This window comes from Augochlora pura, chromosome 7 (genome assembly GCF_028453695.1).
Source record: "Augochlora pura isolate Apur16 chromosome 7, APUR_v2.2.1, whole genome shotgun sequence".
Classification (NCBI taxonomy): Eukaryota; Metazoa; Arthropoda; class Insecta; order Hymenoptera; family Halictidae; genus Augochlora; species Augochlora pura.
This window is the reverse complement of record NC_135778.1, coordinates 3,556,536-3,578,915: the sequence shown is the minus strand read 5'-3', so window position 1 is coordinate 3,578,915 and position 22,380 is coordinate 3,556,536. Positions and strand designations below refer to the sequence as shown.

General features: G+C 42.4%; 1 protein-coding gene across 1 annotated transcript in view; it reads left to right on the top strand.

Annotated features, from left to right (window-relative positions):
* The window catches only part of LOC144472407 (neurotrimin), a 197,200-nt gene that overhangs the window by 56,737 nt on the left and 118,083 nt on the right, over positions 1–22,380 (top strand). The window contains exon 4 of the mRNA XM_078185462.1: positions 7,728–7,855. Within this exon, the coding sequence (XP_078041588.1) occupies positions 7,728–7,855 (128 nt within the window). The remainder of the gene's footprint in view (positions 1–7,727; positions 7,856–22,380) is intronic.

Below are 22,380 nucleotides of genomic sequence, written 5' to 3'. Positions count from 1 at the left end.
AATATTGGCGAAATTGACAATTGGAGTTCGATGACTGTGCGACGTGGATTTTTAGAGTTTTATAGAAGGATGCTTTCAAATATAATAGAGAAATTTGAAAAGATTAAATTTTTTAAAAATAGGTATTAATAAAATTATTGTATATAGTGTGTGTTAACCCTTAGCGGACGATGACTTTTTCGACCAAATGAGGTCGCAGGAAGAGGCGATTTTCTCAGATGCGTCGTGTGTCTTGTATACAAATTATTTTAATTTGTTTAAATTAAATGACAAATTATTTTAATTTGTTTAAATTAAATAACAAATTATTTTAATTTGTATAAATTAAATAACAAATTATTTTACTTTGTATAAATTAAATAAATTATTTTAATTCGTATATAATACAAATATAATTTATATACGATTATATGCAATTATATACAATTATTTAATTTATATAAGAGAGATAGTCGCCTCTCGTTGGCAAAGGGTTAAACTGGTTGGTTGAGTAATCAGGTTGAGGATCATAATTCAAATAGAGCCTTTAGATATCACATTTTCGCACTAGGCTTACGAAAAGGCTCATCAATTCTTTAATTTATTACTTATTCAATATATTTACTATTTATCCGATATATTTATTATTTATCCAATATATGAACTATTTATCCAATATGTTTATTATTTATCCAATATATGTACTATTTATCCAACATATTTATTATTTATCCAATATTACTCCCGACAAATATTACAACAGCACTGCCCGAAAATCGGAACAAACACCTCCCTATTATAATTTTATAAACTAACATCAAACCCGCCGATTTCACTTACATTTTTCATACACTAAGGAAAAGACGAAAGGAAACTTCTGAACGAGCCAGTCAGCCGTTTACATTAAAGCGCATAATAATATCAGCAAATAAACGGCGCCGCGTAGAATCGAATGCATGATAATGCAGGCTCATAAATTTGAATGTTGTAGCCGTCCGTTGTCGCGTCGCATCACAATGAAAACGAATGGCGTACAGCGTTCACGTCCGCGGGCGTGTTAACTACTGAATATCGATTACAAAGATCGAAGTAATTTAATAAATGAAACCGAAAGTAGGAGGATCGAATTTGTCGGAGGGAGCGATGTTATTTACGATTCTGTCGGTTTCGAGTGTTACGCAACAAACAAGAATCTTAAAAGCGGCCCTCTCGACGCCCGGTCAAATGTTTGGTTATAATTGCGGCGTGGTCATTTAACGGCGAGTCTTTTAGTCGCTGTACACTCTGTTTTGTTTATAGGTTATGTTAAATTCATTGATGCGAATAAGCGGGACAGATACTTGACTCGAATTTAATTGAATTTAATTCTTTATTTTCGGACATTGTTGAAAATTCTGCTTCGATGATTGCTGTACAATTAAAACAACGATAAATCAATCTTTCAGATGCTATACATCAATCTTTCAAATGCCATAAATCAATCTTTCGGATGCCATAAATAGAAGGCCCGGAAAAATTAGAATTTCGTCTCTCGTTACGCTCGTTTTACACGTTTCGCGTTATTATTGCACACGAAAAAACGTAACGTTGCGAAACCGCCCCCCCCCCCCCACTCCCCCCTGGAACGACGGTAGATTTCATTCCCTTTTTAATTGCACGCTAAAAATTATGACGCAGACTGCCATGTCGTTCATAATTGGACGACAAAATTTCGCGTCGAGGATTACAAAGTAATTTATGTTACGATGCACTCGCGTAAACTGCATTTGTCGACGAAACAATCGTCCCGACGAAGCTTCCAAAAAAAAAAAAACAAAAATTGGAACGCGATTTCGTAGAAAATTTCGTCGTTCAACCCTTTGCACTCGAAGCCATTTTATCTCTAAACGTGAAATAATTTATCTGAATTATAGTATTTCCTATAGCATGTAATAAAGTGTGTTTTTACGAAATTGATTCTTGCGACTCGTAGCAATAGTTCCACTACCGAATAATTTTTTAAATCTAAATTTTATTGTTATAAAAATTCTTTTGAAAAGTAATGAAATAATTTTAGTCGCCATTCGAGAGCAGAGAATTAACCCTTTGCACTCGAAACGATTTTAAATGTAATTCTGTAATAATTTTCCTATTTCATAGTATTTCTATTCTATGTAACAAAATGCACCTTTATTATTACAAAATTATTACAGTTATTACAAAATTGATTCTTGCGATTTATATCAATAATTCTGCTGCTCAACAATTTTTTAAATCGTAGCTTTGCCGGTATAAAAATTATCTTGAAACACGGCAGCACAATCTCAATGGTGCCTCAGAGTCACCGGTCGAGTGGAAAGAATTAAAACAGTCCGATCAATTTACATCCAACTGTTCCGTTTGCCTCTGGTCGCAACAAAGGGGCGTTCCGTTGTTGCCATTCTGTTCCGCATTGTTGAGCGGATATTAGCTGCAGAATTGAAATAGTTGTGCTAGAACGTCGGCCGGATCGATAGACTTCGTCAGATTTTTGCGGCTGTTCGGCCCGAAATTGCCGCTCCAGTTTCCGATTTTCCCCACGGGGTTCACGGAAAATTTGGAGCGCGCAAAAACCGCGCGGGCTTCGCGCAACGTTGCTGCAACGCGCGGCGCGAGGGATGCTTGCCGGCGACTGCGACGACGGCGACGAGAGAGCCTCCTAGCGAAAAATTGCATCGATATTGAAACTTTGATGTAAGGCGAGGAGTGGGGGAAGGCCTCGGAATGTTTGGTTTTCGCGGAGCCGCCCAAGGTTGGCTCTTCCGCGGCCGCGCGCAATTTATTCCGGATACGCGATTGTAAACAATGCTGGGGCGGCGCGCGCGCGCGCGCGATACCGGGCGGCCCGGCCTCGATAATAATTTGACACGAACTGGCAATCAACAACGGAGAAGGAATATAGAAACCCCGCCGTATCACCGGCATTGTTTACGGCAAGTAGAACAAGCGAATGATGGACAGACGCGATACCGTGCACCGGGCGCGGAACAATGGGACCCGTAACCCGAAAATTTTCGAGTGCGATCTCTCGCCGAAGGAGGATCTTCGATTCCGAAAATACGATAAAAAGGTATCCGTGTACTGGGTTGTTCGTTGTTGTACTGCGCCACCTGCAATTTCGAAAATATGCGTCGGTCGACAATGTTGATCTAAAAGGGCGTGGTACGGTTTATTGTTTTTATAGGCGGAGCAGTTTTGGCGATTCAGCTTTCTATTCGAAAATTGAACCGTGTAGTTTTATATGAAAATATGGAAGAATATCGATTTCTAAGCAAATATTATAAGAATATAATGTAAATTTTGAATAAAAGGTGGAGAAAATGATAAAAAATATAAAGCTAAATTACTCGTTAGGTTCAGGATTAATAAAAGTCTTTTTATTCAAAATTCAATATTCTTCCTTATTTTATTATAAAAACTATAGTATTCTATTTAAAAGAACAGAATTGTCTTTCAAATCTCTGTAAATAATTTTTTAGAAAAATAATAATTAAGTTAAATGAAATGTCTTGGAAAACACTGTGATAGCGATCATTTTATTGCAACTTAAACAAAGATAAATAATTAAATTAAACAAAGTGCCCCCTATACACCATAGTAACTTCTATTTTGTTAAAAACGCGTAAAATTCTTAATTTTTCGATCATAAATAAATAAATCATTAATTTTCTAGTCACAAAATTTTGAAGCTGCAAAAGTCGCACGGACCACCCTGTACATGGCTCCCGACGCGTTCACGATTTATTTCCGATCTTCCGCGATCGAGCTGTCACGCGAACGCTCCGCGCGGATGTCATCGCGGGCGAACAAAAATCACCGAGCGATGTAAGGTTTTTTTCCGAAAATCACGCGGCGTAATGACGTTTTTCGATTTTCATCGCGTCCCGCGTGTAATCGAACTTTCCGGCCGGCCGCCGGTTTTCGGAAAGTCAATGGACGCATCCGCGCCGAAGCTATTTAACCGCGTGAACGTTTGCGTTGCATAAATCCGTGACGCGTTTAAAATTTATTTGCCGCACGCGTCGCCGTTTCATCGAATCGCCGGCAATGCGCTACGAATTTTCCATCTGATAATTCGCGGCGCCGCTTTTTCCGTTCGCCGGCGCGAACGTGGCGGAATTGATTCGGAATCGTTCTCCGGTGAATCTGGAAGAAATCGAAATATTGATATTTTTTATCATGATATTTTATCATGATATTATACTGACGGTAATTAGGGGAGAAACGTGGAATAGGGTAAGCGTATCAATTACTGTGCCCTTATGATGAATTTAATTATATTTAGAAACAACATTACTGAATTAAAGTTTGTAAAATTTTTAAAGTACCGTTTTGTTAAAATTTAAAAATTTTAAAATAACATTGGCTTCGTAATTTTCATATCTGAATAAAATACTCTGACTTATTTTAAATTTATAAAATATGAAAATTAATATTTTATATTTCTAATACAAGCTTCGATGTGTCTTTATTTTGTCGAAGTATTTCAAAAACATGTTGCAAATTGAGATAAAAAGAAGTGCAAAAATGATGCTTCCTAAAACAAAAGAAGTTCGTTTAAATTACAGAATAATAATAATATAATCGGCTTGTTAGATATATCTTTTTATTTGAATTCGATAATTGCAAGAAATTTGCGTCTTTTCTGTGCGTTGGTTACTGGCAAACCTCTCGCGGCAAATATCGCGTTACATCCTAACCTTACTTTCTTGATCCATGTACTTTCCCTTTTTTAAATAATATTTTCCCCTTTTAAAAAACACCGAAATATGAATAATAAATTTCGCCAAATAATTAACTGCGAAATATTTCCCGTTTTTATACTGTCCATACACGTTTATTTATTTAGATTAATCACAGTAATCGGAGCACGTAGTAGTATGGTAACTAGATTATCACTCCACAGAAATTGACTCGCAATAATTAAATCAATTATTCACAGAGAAACTGACATAAAAAAGCTGAATAATCGACGCACGGAAATTAACTTTTCATTTCTCCTAAGGGCACACAACAACTCGCTCGAAAACTGTTCTTGTTGTTAAAAATTGTTTGCCCCGTTTATAACGTTCGCGTCGTCCATGTATTTCGCTCGTAAAAGCGTTCGCATTTATATAAAACACAACGACGTATAATTGAAACAATTTCTAAAACGTGCGACGCGGGTGAAAAATGAACTATTTAATTCGTCGAGAATACCGGACGCGCGGTTGAACGGTAATTGATACACTTACCCTGGCGCAATCAGAATCGAGAGAGAGAGAGAGAGAGCCAACATTCGACGGCCACCGTAGCTCCGCACAAACATTAAAACGTTTCCCGGTATCGTGCCGCCGCGTATTTCTTTTCTCTCGATAATTGTAAAAATAATCGAATTTATAGAAATCATTCGAGTACGCGTTCATTCGAGACGAATGGAATTCCACTCGGAGCGGAAGGGTATAAATTACGAGCGAACGCGATAGTGGATGGCTTGTCGGTTGGTTTCGACGAATTATGAATTATTTAATGCGACGTAATTGGCTTTTAAATGAAAGAAAAGGGGAACGGTGGAGCGACGACGAAAAATCAGCGAGCAGTCCCGCGATCAATGTCCCGGCTACGGTTGATTGAACTGAAACGAACGAAGCCTGCCTATTTCCATTTTCTTTCTCGTACTGATATTCGAAAAATTTGATATCGTCGATTGTTAACTATCCGAGCTACGTGGTAAATACAAAGGTTTAATATTTCCGAATATTTCAATTATATCGTCGCATCGGTTGCCCGGTAATTTTTGTAAATGGCACAGAAAAACCTTCGAGAAGAATTATAACAAATTAAGCGTCGAATATTGAACAATTGGTGCTAATTGTTCCAATGCAAAGATGGATTCGCGAGGTATTTATTTAATAATTATTATTCTATAACTATATTTATTCTATAACTAATATTATTCTATAACTATATAATAGTTATTCAAATCATTATTATAAGTCACTATTATAAAAATTACTATTATATCACTGTTATTATTATACACAAAATTGCGTGAATTTTGCGTAAATAATTGCGTAAATTGCTCGTTTATTTTTCATAGCAACGTAACGCAGCTAGTTTTAATTTTTCATAAACCGAGTGTCGATAAACGTGCCGACAGGTCTCGATTAGTATTAAAGCGATTGTTATCGAGAAATAATGGAAAACGACCGGTTATTTTGCCGTTCGAAATAATCGGTAAAACAATTTATTCGAACAATTAAAACGGTTCAAACAACGAACAAATAACACGTTCGAAGAACATATTCTCTACTCGGTCGACGCCCGTGCCAAATTAAACGCAAAACGGGGCTAAATTAACAGAATTAGTCTATTCGACAAAATAATGGATTTCGAAGTCCTTTCCGTTTTTTTTTTTAATCGCGTATCGTTTTAATTGAAATCGCGCGGATGCATTTGTGCAAATCTATCGAAAACATTTGTTGGACCGTGCGCGGTTCAATCAAAGTTGGGCGAAATGTAAATGAACGCGGTCATCGTTATTTTTACAAGGCAATCGAAGCTAACCGCTCGGAAAGCTTACGTTAATGGCGGCTCGTTCGAGCCGACTTTGCGTTTTAACCCTTTTCACTCGGGTGGCGACTCTGCGGCGCCGCTGCAACTGTTACGTCACGCTTCGAAATAATATTTCTATTATAAAAACATTGGAACAAATTATGAAAAGTGTCACCGTGTTTGTACGTGTCGCAAGATTCAGTTTCGATCGAACATAACCTCTTTACCTTATAAGATGGAAACGCTGCATGTCAGAAACGTTACTTTGGAATTACTGATTATTAATTCCAAAGTAAATAGTTAATAGTTCTCTCGGACGCATCCCCGAACCCGCAGCATATTTCCGACGACGAGGATCGAGTTCGCATCGTCCCGGTAAAATTTCAAACAAGCTTCCGCGAACAGCTGACTCGGGAACATTTTCGAGGGCGCGTTTTATTTCCGGCAGCGAAAATCAAATTCGTACACGGGTCACCCGCGGTAAAATTCGCGTTTAGCCAATTCTTGAGCCCGTCCGGGGGTTTATTCGCGACGACGAGAAATCAAGCACGACCCGATCCGATCGGGTCCGATCCTCGCTTTTAATAACATCGGGAACAATTTTGCACGGTCGGTTTATTTTTAACGGATTCGTACTAAAATCCGACGCGGTAGTCCGACCGAATTTAAATCAATTTTTCACTTAACGGTTTCGCCCGACGTCTGGATCTCTCCAGTTTACGTCTGACCGGCGAAATGAAATCTGACACGTTTTCCCTCCCCCCCTCGTCGGTAAAATTGAAATCGATCTTGCGTTTATTAACTTCCGGCCCCGCCTCGAACGTGCGCGCAAGCTTGTTCGTATCGGGCGCGAGCGTGTTAAATTTGCACCGTTTCCCGGGCGAAATTTATATGAATTTTACCTTCGATAGATATTTTTTCTTTTTTCCTCCCCCTCCCCCAACCAGCGTATTTGCAAATATGTACAAGCGTGGCTCGGAACGGTTGAAAATTGCATGCAAATCGCGCTCGTAAAACTTCGATTAATCTCGCCGTTTAATCGTTTCTTCGCCGTTTCCGTGCGCGCCCGTGTTCTGTTCATTGGTGAAACGGCGGGAACGAAGTTTGCGACGCGCGCGCGCGCGCCCGCTGTGATTGTAAAGCGATAAATTACGAGAGAGCTGTCCGATCACATTTTGTTGTTTCGCTGTCCGCAGAACCGGTGACGTCGATCGTCGGCGAGCCAGAGATGTTCATAAACAGGGGCAGCACGATGAATCTCACCTGCGTGGTTCGTCACAGCCCGGAACCGCCGACGGCGATCTACTGGACCCACGATCGCAAGGTATATTGCATTCGGTTTCCAGCGCACGATATATTTCAATCATTGCATGCTGTCCGCGCGATAACCAAAGATTTAAACGCCGGCTCGACGCTCTTTTGCGGCGAATTCTCGCGGGCCGAGCTTTCGGTATATTATATATATTATATTACTATACTATATATTTTATATATATTATATTACTATACTATATATTTTATATATATTATATTACTATATTATATATACTATATTACTATATTATATATATTATATTACTATATATTAATATATAAATATTATATTCATGTCATACAACAAGTTATCAACCAATTATATCGGGTATTATTCAGGTAACACGTTACAAATGATGAACTATTTATATTGCATTTTATTCACAGGTTATATTAGAAATTATTGACTAGTTATTTTAGGTATCATTTACATATTCCATCACAAAGTATGAACTATTAATGCTCGATATCATTAACATACTATAATACAAACTATTGATTATTTATATTGGTTTTACATAGTCTATTAAAAATTATCAAGTACTCATATTGAATAATATTACAAATTATTAACTACTTATATTGGATATTATTTGTCTATATTAATAATAATTATTTATCTTAGATATCGCTTACATATCCCATTACAAGGTATTAATTATTTATAATAGACATTATTGACATAATGCAATGCAAACTATTAACTATTTACACTGATTACTATTTACATGTTATATTACAAGTTATTAAGCAATTACGTAGGATATTATTTGCAAATCGTATTACAAACTATTAACTATTGATATCGGATAATGTTTGCCTATTTCTAGATCTAAATTGAACGAGGCGGGTACATATTCGCGGAAGTGGTGTAGAAAAATAAAATTTGTTTAAGGATTAAACGGTTTTTGCAGGTAGCTAGTTTTTCGTCGGCTAAACGACGAAACACGGTTAGTTATTTCGTCGAAGTTTGCTTAACACGAAAAACTGTTGCAACGAAAATGTTGAGTGGCATAAACGCGCGCCGTGATTTAAATCGATTTGAGTCGTTTTGAACGGAATCCCGTGTTTTTTCCGACGGAAAAAACGTTTTCCTACGTTCGAAATAAAACTCTAAATAAATAATAAATGAATATAATCTACGAGAAGAAGATGTAAAACTATCAAATTTACAGTTCAACAGGAAACGATTTTTAAACGCTAAACACTCTATTATAACAGATGAATAAACGAGTATTAAAAGAACTGTAAATTAATCTAAAATCAATTTCGTCATATTTCGAAAGCTCTAATGTTAATTAATCCTCAACGCGAAACAGACTCTACTGCAAACATTATAGCTCATTAATGCTTCTCCCCTCAGTAATTTAAAAATTTTATACGCGTACCTAACAAATATTTTCCAACAAAAACACGCAATCAGATTCAATCACCAAATAGATCATTAATATCCAATTTCATAAACAGCGTATTTCAACGACCGACTCTTTCATCCACATTATCACAAAATCATATTTTATTAATAATTACGATACTCCTCTCTGCACAACAAAACCACCGTAACAAAATCATCTCAGATAAGCGGACAACAATATCGCGCAACAACTACCATTACAAGCACAACAGTGTGCACGCAATCGCGATCCAAATTCAAAACGTTGCGACCAACCCCCGGTTATTTTTTCGCTGCTAATAAAGCACGTGTTCCAACCACAAAAAAAAACAGTAGTCCGGCGCTTGCAAAAAGAAAAGCGACGTATTTTCGATAGAGACACAGAAGGCGGGCGAGCGAATCTCGCAGAGACATCGCGCGAAAACGCGTAATAATCGGCGCCGGGGATCGCGGCGGCGCGGCGACACGCGTGCAACCGGTGACGATTGCACGCGGGGCTCCGCGGTTGAAGAAAGCCCCGGCTAGTAAAGTGGAACAGGAGGGGGGAGGGGGGAGAGAGAGAGAGAGGCGTGTGCACGGTCGCCAGCCACGGTTATCGATCACCATTAGCGTGGACGAGCGGCTGACGTTAATGCGGGACTCGAAATCGGGGGAATCATCAGGAATTTTTGCGTCGTCGCGCCGAGGTTCTCGTTTCGCCGAGCCGGGCCGAGCCGGGCCGAGGTTAGTCGAGCCGACGAGCCGACGAGCCGACGAGCGACGACAGCCGCCCGGCGCCGCCGATTTTCGTCCGCGCGCGGCAACGCGTGTCACACCGGGAAAACGACCTATTAATGACACGGACGGTAATGACGTTTCGCCGATAACTCGAACGAATTGAATTTGTAACGGGGAAAAGTTTCTCTCCCCCGATGCCTCGGTCCGCGTCTCTGACGTGGCGGCAGGAGGAGTAGGAAAGGGGCGGGGGAGGGGGGGGGGGGAGACGCTAACGAGGGTAGGGGGAATGAAATTTTCCGCGTCGCTGTGTACGCGAGAGTTATGAACATTGTTCGCCCGGTTACCTCGCCAAGTAGCCCCCCTCCACCTCCTTCCCCCTCCTCTGCCCAGGTATCGGTCGCTTGATCGCAGAATGTCTTGGTAACTCGATTAGGCCGTTGTTTCGGGGGGGGAAAAACTATCGCAAGGTTAATTCCGCCAACGGTGCTCGGCGAAACTTCTGCCGGCGATGTCTGGGCTGTACGTTGTACCGTACGGCATCGATACGGGCTTTCGACCCCCTCGAAGTACTGTTACGTACACGGTTGCAAAGATTAAACGCTTCTCCGTAATAATTCCTTGGGGTGGGAGAACGAAATTGATATTTACGACGCGTCTGCGTTTACTTCAGCACTTAAATATTAGCGACGAGGGAGTGGAATTTTTTCTTTTAGGGTTATAAAACTGAGCAACGTCCGCGCTTGCCAGGATATTAGAAATCAGGGGTGAGGCTGTTAAAGTATGCAAAGGAGTTAATAATGTTGACCGTTTTGTAATCTACGTGAGTTTGTTTAGTGTAATTTATTTGCGAGCAGAATTTTCAATAGTAATATTAACCTTTTAGGTACTTTGTTCAATTCTAAGTAAAAAATATCATTATTGAAATATTTTTACTCTCGAGGTAATTTTTTAAAAGTATTAAAGATCGAAGTCGTTTTCTGTAACATTAATCTCGACTTTTTATAACGCAGCAATGTGCTAAGCATCGAGACTAGTTATTTTATGACAACAAAATTACTTTTATGACAACAAAGTTTAATATTAAAAAATTAAAGGTGAAATTGTTGATACAAGTCACAAGAATTAATTTCGTATAAAATGCAATTAGTTCTATAAAAATGGAAATACTGTAAGCCGGAAGAATTATTTTAGATTTACAGTTAATATGGTTCCGAGTGCAAAGAGTTAATTTTCGAGGAACGCAATACCAAGCAAATTAAAAATATTTTCTACAGATCGCAACGTTCGCATAATGTTATTAAAAGATCAGCCTCGCATTCGACGGAGTCTGTAAATCATAGCACGATATTCGAGCGAGCGGCGCGAACTGTTTGTCGAAAAAATAGCCAACTTTGCTATTCACGATATTTTTCTGGCCGGGGCCACGCAGATATTCGGTCAAATATTTTCCTCGCGCCCGAGTTCGAGGGCTGTTTTCATCCCTTTCGATATGACGATTGCCGATAAAAAGAATACGTGTCAAATATTTTCACGGGATCTGGTTTCCCGGCGAAGTTTCATCGGCGGCACGCCACGAATCCTCGAAGAGACTTTTCGAATGGTAAAAATCGAATCGCAGGACCGCGGGAGAATGCCCGAGTGGATACATCTGTTTAACCTGCTTCCATGCGAAAACGTCGAAAGATTGATAAGCCGTTTTCCCGTCCAATTACGAATTTTTCCAGGTTAAGGGGCGATCTCGGCGGTGCCCGATTAGCTTCGAACATCTTTCGCGGTAAATTGCTAGGAACAATATTATATATTTAGGAACAATATTATTTTTCTTTTTCGATCTTTTTTTAAATCATTAGTTACCATTTCTTCTTCGCTATCTGAACTAAAACGTGAACTTAAACGTACTGGTTATTCAACTAACGCGATTGTCCAAAAACTGAAGTTAACTTGTTAAATACTAATTAATTAAAATAGCCTTCGACACTGCCATCAGACATTATCAATACTAAATATATTATCTTGATTTAAGTATAAATGGAGTTGAGCCATTTTAAAAATAAACGGCTCATTTCTGAAATAAAATATCGTTGTTCGATTTTTGTTTAACCAGGTGTTGTATAACATTTCATTAAAATATAAATTGTAACGAAATGATGGTTTTATTTTTTGATTTTATTATTGACAGTTCTTATTTCTTTATGACGAATGTATTTGTAAAATTTGCCAACTAGCTAAGCTAAATAACTAAAATATTACTAACAAAATTAGGAAATAAAAGTAATTTTATTACAATTTAATTCTACAATATAAAAGCCATTTACAAACAGTTTTTATGAAAACATCAAAAGCTACTGAAACGTAATTTCAATCCAGCGAATTGCATTATTTGACATTCGCTGCAATACCTCTTTCATTAAATTTATTACAAATAGCGTTGAATGAAATTTCGAAAAATTCTGACAGTATTACGCTTTGATGAATATCTACCGCGAGTATGGATTACCTTCTCTCAGGTTTACAATTAATATGGTAGTCGGGCATTGTGAAAAATTGCCCGATGCTTTGCGCAACATGCTGCGCGATCACTTTCGAATTATATTGCTGCATACATTTACCGAAAACTCGCGCGTCGCGTTCAGTCGGGACCGTCTCGGATCTATACAATAATCCGCAGCGGGTATGCATACGGAATTTCTGTCGCGCTTCGGCGACAGCTGGGCCGACGCGTGCACACGGGGGCTCGGGAACAACATAAAATTAGCGGGGACCGGGCGCGAAAGGTGTTAACGACGAATATCAAAGTCTCGGTATATCGGCGAACGCGCCCGGCGAACGAATAAATTCGCGGGCCGGTGAAATTATTCGAGCCGCGCGGCTTAGGAAATGCATTATTCAATTATTTCCCCCAAAGAAGTTGTTAGTATGCTTTCAGCGCGCCGCGGCGCACGGCGCAACCCCCCCCCCCCCCCCCCTCCTCTTCGGCCGTGTCTTTACAAATTTACGTCCTCGCTGAATGTTGATTGCGTTCGAATTTCAGAAAACTTGCCGCCGGGCCGCTTTTCCAACTTCTCGCGGGAAAGTGCTCGCCGATGTCCTATTCAATTTCTCAGCGGCTGCCCCCTCCCCTCCCCCGGTTCCGCCCTGTTTTGTAGCATCGATACCGCCGATTAGCGCGGCGCCTCGTTATTGAATTCATTACCGAACTTCCGCGGCTAACTAACCATTGTGCGCGGAGTCTCCCGCGGCCGCGCCATCTGTCTGTCTTTGCACGAGAACCTGGTCGGACACGGACGCCCGAAAGCCGGTGAGCTCTGTCGCGACACAACAGCATCTTACGGCTCTCGCTTTAAGCCCCCCCACCACCTCCTCTGTTGTCCTCTCTGTACAACCTGTCCGAGATTCTCGCTGGCATCGGTAACCGGCTTCGCCGGACTTCCGGCAACTCGGTTGACGAAGCGGCCAACGGTCGTCGGAACGCGGCGTCGATCGTCCGACTTTTGGACAACGTTCGCCTCGGTCATTCGGCCAAGTTTCCGTTCGAACGATTCTTGCCCTAGTCTCTCGGTAATCTGGCGAGTCTTTCCAGTGCGCCGAGAACGGGCGACACCGTCGCAACCATTTTGCGCGCCGTTCGGGGAAATTGGGACGTCTGTGTTTCGAAAATTAAATTGAATCACGGCCGAGATCGGGGAGGAAAACTAGCGACGGGAAGGATATTTTATCCGTCGTCGGTGGAGAGTCTTCTACCAGCCTTCAATTTATTGCTTAAATACGAGGTTGAATCAGTACCTACCATTGTTATTTAAGGAACCACGGCCTCTGAAATATTTCTGGCTGACGAAGCAATATTAGCCCGCGCGAAAATTGTTTGAGCTAGGAAAACAGGATTAAGTTAAAAAAGCTGAAAGCGAAGGCACGGAGTGAGACGCGGTTAGAGAGAGAAAGAGGGCAAAGAGGGGGATTGGAAATAAAAGTAGCTGCCTTAAAAATCATTTCATTACACTCGCGTTTGCGCGGAAAAAGGTCAAACTCGTTGGGCGAGTGGTCAAATACTTTTGATTACCAGCGTGTATGCACGCCGAATACGTAATGGTGCTACCCCCCCGCGGATGAAAGTATTCGAACGCCGTTTAAAACGCGATAACCGTTCTAAAACTGGACCAAATGACTCGTTACTTTTTTGGCGACGTTAGCTTCGCTGTGACTAAAGTGTTGTCTCTTTAACTTTGCTATTACTTGGAATGACAGAAGACTATATTGATAAAAGCATTACGTTTTTTCAGTTTTGTTTTCCAAGCGAAAATTTAGAAAATATCTAGATAGAACTTGGTAACTTTTGTATTATATATATATATAAGTTACCAAGTTCTATCTAGATATTTTCTAAATTTTTACGCGGATAAAAAAGCTGAAAAAACGTAATGCTTTTATCAATATAGTCATTTATCATTCCAAGTAATAGCAAAGTTTTACTATTTTAAAATTCTTTAAATGCTTTCGCTGCTTTCCATTCGACGTGTATGCTGAAAATGTTCATTGAACTCGTTACGCATATTTAAGCCGCGGGCGTCAAAAGACGCGACAATTGCCGCTTTTTTCGTTGAAATTCGCGAGAGAAATGTGAACGTAAGAACCTAAACCGATTTGAATAAAATGTCCAGCGGCCGGGATTTGCGGGGACGAATTTTTGCAAAATTTCACGTTCTAAGCCACGAGCGAGAAATGTCGAAAAAACCACCCCCAAGCGATAGCGGAATTAATAGAAAGTATTTCGGTGGTACATTAAGCTGGCCGGTCCGACATCTCTGCAAAAATTCGCGTCACTTTGCTGCGCCTGCAAAAAAAAGAAGAAAAAAAGAAAGGTTGCGTTTTAAAAGGTATTCGAATGCATTTTCGCCGGGGGGTATTGTGCTCCTTTATCCGGGCAGACAGTCATTTGACTACCCGAGGCCCTATTATATGCAGATTGAACGGCGATCGCGCCGCTTACGCGACTGTTTGAAGGTTTTATTCCGGTCGGTCCTTTCCCCCCCGTAAATGACTGGCAATTAATTTAGCCGGCGAAGCTCGCGAAATAGCGATTGCGAAAATTGAATTTGAATAAATAAAGCCCGGGACAATTCGTGCAGCGCTCGCGCGGGGGGGGGGGGCAGGGACTGCCCACCGGGCACACGTTAAAACCGCAGATATTGACGTTTTACCGTACATTAATCATGAAAGAGTGACAGAGGCCCTTTGAATATAAATCGAAATTATTCTCCGTGCAAGCTCGGAGGACAAAAGGGGGGAAAAACAATGCTAACGGTCTCTCTCTCTCTCTCTCTCTCTCTCTCTCTCTCTCTCTCTTTGTAACAATGCGACGTACGTATCGCCCGTTGACCGATGTTACGCAACCAATCGAAACCGTTACAATATTTATTGTAACGGTCGCGCGCGTCGACGGCGATGCGTCGGCAATTATTAATACGTCACGCGGCCGCGCGCCGCGAACGGCTGGGACGCGGGGAGGGGGGCGAGAAACGTTGCGCGGCTCGCGAACGAGGTCAGAAAATGTGCGCGCGAAAGGCTCGGTACAAGATTATCGCGGAACGAGTCACGCGACTCGCTCGTGCGCGCCCCATTGTACGCGGGACAGAGATTAAAAAGCTGCGGCTTAATCGAGGGGCGGGGTTGGGGGGGAGATTCGAAAATTGTCCAACCCCCACGGTTTCAAATATTCTATCCGGTCGCGTGGCCGCGCGGCCGAAAGTGTACTTGACGAAATTCCGTCGAGAGGCCATTATTCGAGTATTCCCACATACATATTTTCGCGGAGAAGAGAGAGAGAGAGATAGAGAGCCGAGCAGCCAGGTTCCCGCTGGTTTCCGCCAGTTTCAACTGGTTCCAGCTGGTCGTCGCGGGCACCACGAATTTCACCGCACCCTCGACAACTCGGCATTTCCGAGGACTCTGTACGCCCGGGGCAATGAATAAAACTATCTATTCCCACTATTCGGGCTTCCCATCCCCCCCTCGCCCTCGCCGCACCCCGTCCCCATTGTGCGCCACTCCCGGCCCGATTCCTCCCTGTTACTTTTTCCTTTCAATTTCTCGCGCGTGCCCCCCTTTTGTTCCCCGTCTTCCTCCCTCTTTAACTTCCTCCTCGGCGTCCCTTACCTCCTCTCCTCGCCTCGCCTCCCCCTGCCGCGCCCCGCCACTGATTTTCTCTCATTCCCTCCACTTTCCCCATCCAGCTGCATTGTCTTTCCCTCCGTCCTCCTTGAGAGTGTCACTCCTCTCTGGCAGCTCCCGCTTTGTGTACCACCGCGTCTGTCTTTACAATTCGCCGGGCGTCCACTGTCTTTCACATTTTTACTCCCGTTCTACCTCGCACCCATTATCTCCGTCACCTTCCTTACAACACCCTCACTTTTCCGCTATCCTTCAGCATCGCACACACAATTTTCCAGCAGCGTCGCCGTACCGCCGCGCGAGGCGGCTCCGAGCGGCTCGGAGCGGCGCGCCTGCACCCCCCTTTCTCCACCTCCTCCTCCGCCTCCGCAAAAGCCTCCCGTCATCCACACCCCTTCCGCCATCTCGTTTTCATCTTTTCTATCCGCCCCACGGCCCCGACCAGCCCTCGCGTCTATCGACTCCGCCGGAGTAGTCTCTCTCTCCCCCCGATGTCGTCTCTTTGTCACGCCGTCGCTTCCGCTCCTCTTCCGCCCCTCCGTTATTTATCTCGCCTATCCACCCTCTTCAACCCTGCTCCTCCGCGACCTACCCTGCAGCGGCAGCAGCCGCCGCCGTCGCCGACGACGACGTCGTCGTCGTAGTCGTCGTCGCCCCGCAGTGTATCAGCGTGTCTCTTCCGTCTCCCTCCCTCTCTCTCCCGCCCCATCCAACAGACAGTCAACACCTGCGCTACACCCTGCCTCTTCCACGACCCCTTCCCCCTGCTCTTCTCCATCGCCAACCCACCACCTTCACCTTTATTTCCATCTCCGCGTGTGTCCGCCCTCGTCCGTGTACGTTTTTTTTTTCAGCCCCTCAAGGGACTACTATTTTTCGACCCTTCTCCAGCCATTCTCTTCCTCTTTTTCGTCGTCATTTTTTGTCTTCCGATTATTCCCTTTCTCCGAGCGGCGTCCCCCTCGTTCCTCGCCGCCCGTTCCCCAGTCTCGCGAGCGCCGGATGAAACCGGGTTCTCCATTTTCGCCCCGGCCGCTTCGCTTTTTTCTCGTCGATTTTCAGGAAACGCGCGCGCGGATTCGCCGCAACCCTCGTTCCCGACCCTTCAACGAGATCTCTCTCCTCCTCCTACCCCGCTCGCGCGTTCTCCTGCCGCGGCAATAATAGCGTTCGATTGGAAAATAAACGTTCGTTTACCGCGTGCGGAGAGAGAGCCGGCAGCCCGGGTTCCTCTTCCTCCGTTTCGTAGGTGCCTGATATACGCGTGGGGCCCATCCCCGTCGACGCCTCGTTTTCACTTCCCCGAGCCGCGCGCGCGGCCCTCGTTATTCTCCCTTACCCGATTCGGGTGGAGAGGGGGGCGGAGGGCAGCGGCACCGATATATCGCCGGCCGCTATTCAATAAGGCAATGAATCAATTAGCGGACAAAAGAACTGCCGCCGTTGTTCTTGTTCCGCCGGATCGTCTTTCCCTAACCCTCCCCTCCCCCCTCCCCGCCCCTCGGAACGTCCGCCACTTCGTCTTCCGGCGCGGTCGTTCTCGCCCTCGCCGAAACGGCCCGGCTCCTTCCTCTTTTGTTGCCGCTCCGTTTCTTACACCCCGGTCGACGAAACGATAGGACATCGAAACATTTTTCGTGTTTCTCGAAACCGATAATGCATAGAAAGGTTTTGCGTGTAGCTGTATAAACAGTGCCCCTCTTTATTAACCCTTCGCACTCGAATGGTGACTCTAAGGCACCGCTAATATTGTTCTATTACGTTTCAAAATAATTTTTGTAACAATAAGGTTTAGATTTAAAAAATCGTTGAGCCAGTAGAACTGTTGCTATGAGTTACAAGAAACAATTTCATGTGTATAAAGTGCTTTTAAAAACTTTCTAATTACATTTTGACTTCTCTTTATTAACATCGATATTTTCGAAATGCTTGCATCGTTTTTATAAATTTAAAATTAATTCTTTCCTCGATTTTATTTAATTCGGTACCACAACCCATTTTGAAAGATGTAAACTAATATTTTTTTTAAACATCTAATTACTCAATCTTTATTATTCGCTGCGTATTATTGAAAAATAAACTGTTTGAATATTATTTGACGTTAGTCTTTCAACAGGCACTTTGCCGCTGACTTCTCTGTTCCTACTGTCCCATCATTCTGTCGTCGCCGGTTTTCACATAAACAGATACAATTCTTGGAAAACCACGTAAACAGTGATCGCTATTTCGTGTATTCCTGAAATAAGGATACTGTTTATACAAGCTACATTCAAAACCTTTCTATACATTATTCGTTTCGAGGAACACGAAAAATTCTGTCCTATCATTTTGTCCCGAGCGGTGCACCAGCAATCCCCCGACCGGCAACCTTTCTCTCTTTCGATACGGTTGCACACCTCCGCGCGCGGCTCGATCTAATAGACACGTGCGAAATATTAGGTCTAGAAGTTTCTGTCCGAAAACTTTGTTTGCGCCGGAATCGCGTTTGTCATTCCATTACCGTGTAATACCTTGTTTTCTTGCTTCGGTGTCTTCCTCGTGTCCTCTCTTTTTTTTTCTTCTCGGACCTCCCTCTCTCCCTCTCTCTTTGGTCGTGTATGTAATACGTTGTTCTTCTTTTTTTTTCTCGTCTTCGTTTCACCAGAAAAGTTTCCGCTGCTCGAAAGAAGTCGTTGAACAAATCCGGCGACTCGAGCTTGTATTCGGCCGCCGTATATATTTTGTATGAAGTAAAATGGAGGGTACGGACTCTTCAAGGGAAAAAGGTTGGATATTTGGAGAAGCGTTATTTGCGTACAAGCTCGAAGGTATTATCGCTTTAGCGAACCGGTTCGTTTGAACGATCATTTTAACAAAATTTATTCGCCGTTTATTTCTCGTAATATTATCCGCCATTTATGCGTCGTAATATTATTCATCATTTATTCGTCATTTATTCGTCGTAATATTATTCGTCATTCGAAGGTTTACGCAGACGACGACGATCATTCATACTATAATTCTTATTTCGCATAGATCGTCGAGGATGATCGAAAATAGTGCGATTTATTTCTTATTTACAGATGCAATTTCAATAATCACTCATTATTAATTATCGTTTAATTGGCTATTACTTATTCGGCGCGGCGCGCGTCGAGCGCACGTCATAGCCCGGAAATAATGGTGTTCGATCGCCGGCACGACAAGTTCCCCGATAATAATAAATGGCGGCTTAATATTTGCTGCACGATAAATAGATACGGCGGATTCTTTATTATTTGCTTGCCGCGTAAATTCGAATAAAAATAATACTTTAATTGGAAAAACTGATAACACGAGATATATGTCGCCTCTATATAATGTATATTCGACGGAAGAGAATTAAATCTTATTTATTATTCGCCTGTTCGAAAAATCCGGGCAAACAATAACGTTTTAGCGGCAAACAATGATACAATCGATAAATTGTTTTTCGCGGAATATCATACAAATGCTGTTTCAATTGATTAAAAAACTCTCGGTTATTGTGCGAAAATGAAATATAAAATTCGTAATATTCTTATTTGTTATTTCAATTGGAATTCGCCGAATTCTGTCGAGACGCGTGGCGAGAGCAGATATTTATTAGAAATGTCGCGGTGCAATTAACGCGCGGACACAGACAGAGGGCGTAGCAGATGTCGCGACGGCTGTATACGAGACTTTGCACTTAAAACTTCACGGTCTTCGGAAGGCACGATGATTGAATCGGCAACAGTTGCACACACGCGAAGACGCATCGTCCACGGAGAGGGGAGAGGGGGGAGGGAAGTAAGAAAATATACACGTTCCGCTTGCGATGCAAGCCCGGAACCGGGGATCGTCTTTTAAAATATTTTCTGCAAATGTTGCAGATCTCGATGTTACGCCATCGGCGTAGCAATATCGCCGTACCGACGGATGCTGCGAGCGTTCGTCGTATAAGCCAATCGGCGGAGTTTACCGAGCGGCTAACGTAAAACACGTAAGCAAAATATAAATCGCGATTCATCATCTGTCGGGGAGGGAGGAGGGGCGGGACGGCTGAAAGACAGTATTTACGGTTTCCGTGGCTTTTATGCCCCGTCTACTGAAAATCGTCAGAGGATTCCGTAAATCTACCATCGGCTCTCGCGTACCGCGCGCAATAAATCCTTTCGCGCGTCTTTCTCCGCGTACCATATTTAAAGAATGGATTTCGAAACAATGGAAAAATCGAGAAATACACAGAGTTGTATTCTACTCGACTTATTAAATTCATTGATATCTTTGGCGTAATGTTGTTTTATGTTGCACAAAGATCGCGAACTTTTATTTTATTATTATTATTATTATTGCAATACACAGCGACTCCAATAATCACATAACTTTGACTTCTACTTTTACTCTTGATACGCGTTAAGAAATTCAGATTAAAAATTATATTTAATATTATAATATTAACCCTTTGCGGTCGAATGGCGACTCTCAGGCGCCACTAAAAATTATCATGCCACGTTTTAACCCCTTCCCGTGCCATTTAGCTCGACGAAACTGGGGCCCGAGCGGTCCGCATCAACGCGCGCTAAACAGTCCAGACTGATGTTTGTAAACAGTCGCAATACGATCCGAAATGTAGATGCCCGCAATGCCTGTGATATAGTCAATTTTACGCGATACTAAAATATCACTGCCTTCACTACACACTTTTGTACCTTGCATTTTGAAGGGGTTTCTTAAATTTTAATAATTGAACTGCTTCGTAACAGCAACGACAAGAATCGTGACTAACTGTTCCGAGGTACCGAGAGGAACTAACATTCAGTCACGAGCGTAACGGGCAAAAAATCAGTCCGCGAGCTCGGCTTGTTATGTTTACGTTTGGCCCAAGTATGTGTTCGTGACTGAGACTCGCGATGTTTATGTTTGGCCCAAGTATCTGTTCGCAAGTCTGACTCGCTAAAGTACGGGAAGTGGTTAAAATAATCTTTATCAAATTTACTAATATTTAAAAAATTTTAAAAATTGTTAACAGCTATTATCTGTTACATAACTCATAAAATTCAATGTTATAATGTATAAAATGCTGCAGGTTATATAAAATGAAAACATTGTAAGCCTGAAGAAATATTTTGGATTTCCAGTTAAAATGGCTCCGACTGCAAAGGGTTAATATAAGTGACTATTTATCCTCGCGAAGACGAAAAGAAATTTCTTTGAATAACTTCCGTATTTATAAATTTTTTGAATACTTACGTGCCGTAGAAATTCGATGTCATTTTCTATTTTACTTAATTATGTATATATATTAAATTTTATTTTGACATTCATATACTTTACTTTAATACACGGTATTAAAGGATTTTCTCCTTCCATTATGTATTTATTTAAATCCTCGGCACAGAAGTCGAAGTTCTAGTGTCCGAATATTTCGCGTCCCTGTATAAAATTCCATAGAAAATTGAAAACGATGTTCACGAGTAAATAAACTATTCTGTCTGAAGATCATCAACATAAAATATTTATCCGTACATTGCCGATTCCTTTTATTCACTGAAATATAATATCCCACTTGATATAATATTTCCTTTAAATCTCGAAGGATTTATTTTTGAAAATGTTTCAAGCGTCTCCTTAACAAACATTACCCATCCCGTGATTGCAACATCGTTTCGCTGGCGAAGTTGTCGAACGTTTATTACGGATTAAACGGGCCGCGCGGCAACGTCGAGGAATGTTTAGGGCGGCGACACCGCGGGGGTTAATTCGGTTCTACGAGGCCCGTGCGACTGCGCAGCCGTGCGGAATGATCGAATCCGTCGTCGGCGAAGCCGATCCCGGGCTCGTGAATCAATTTTTTAATCACACAATTACTCGGCGGTGTCTCCCGACCGTCTCTCTCTCTCTCTCTCTCGCCCTGCGGCCGTCGATCTCCGATACCCCGGCGCGGCGACCCCCCCCCCCCCTCTCCACCGTGCCTATTAACGTGGGCGTCGTCGCTTCGTTAAACTTCTGCTCGAACTCTGGCCAGTGTTATTCTTATTTGCCGCGTCTCTTTCGCGCCACGCCGCCGATTATTCTCCATCGGGCGACCGTAACTTCGCCGCCGGTGTCTGGCCCTTTATTCACCAACGATCACAACCACACCTCTCCCCCGCTCGCGCTGACATCCTACGCCGTTGGAGCGCAATGAGAAATTGTTATCACCGCGGCGAATAGTCCCAGCGAGCTGCAACTTTCGCCCAATTTTTCTTCTCCGCTTCTTCACGGTTTAGGAAATATTC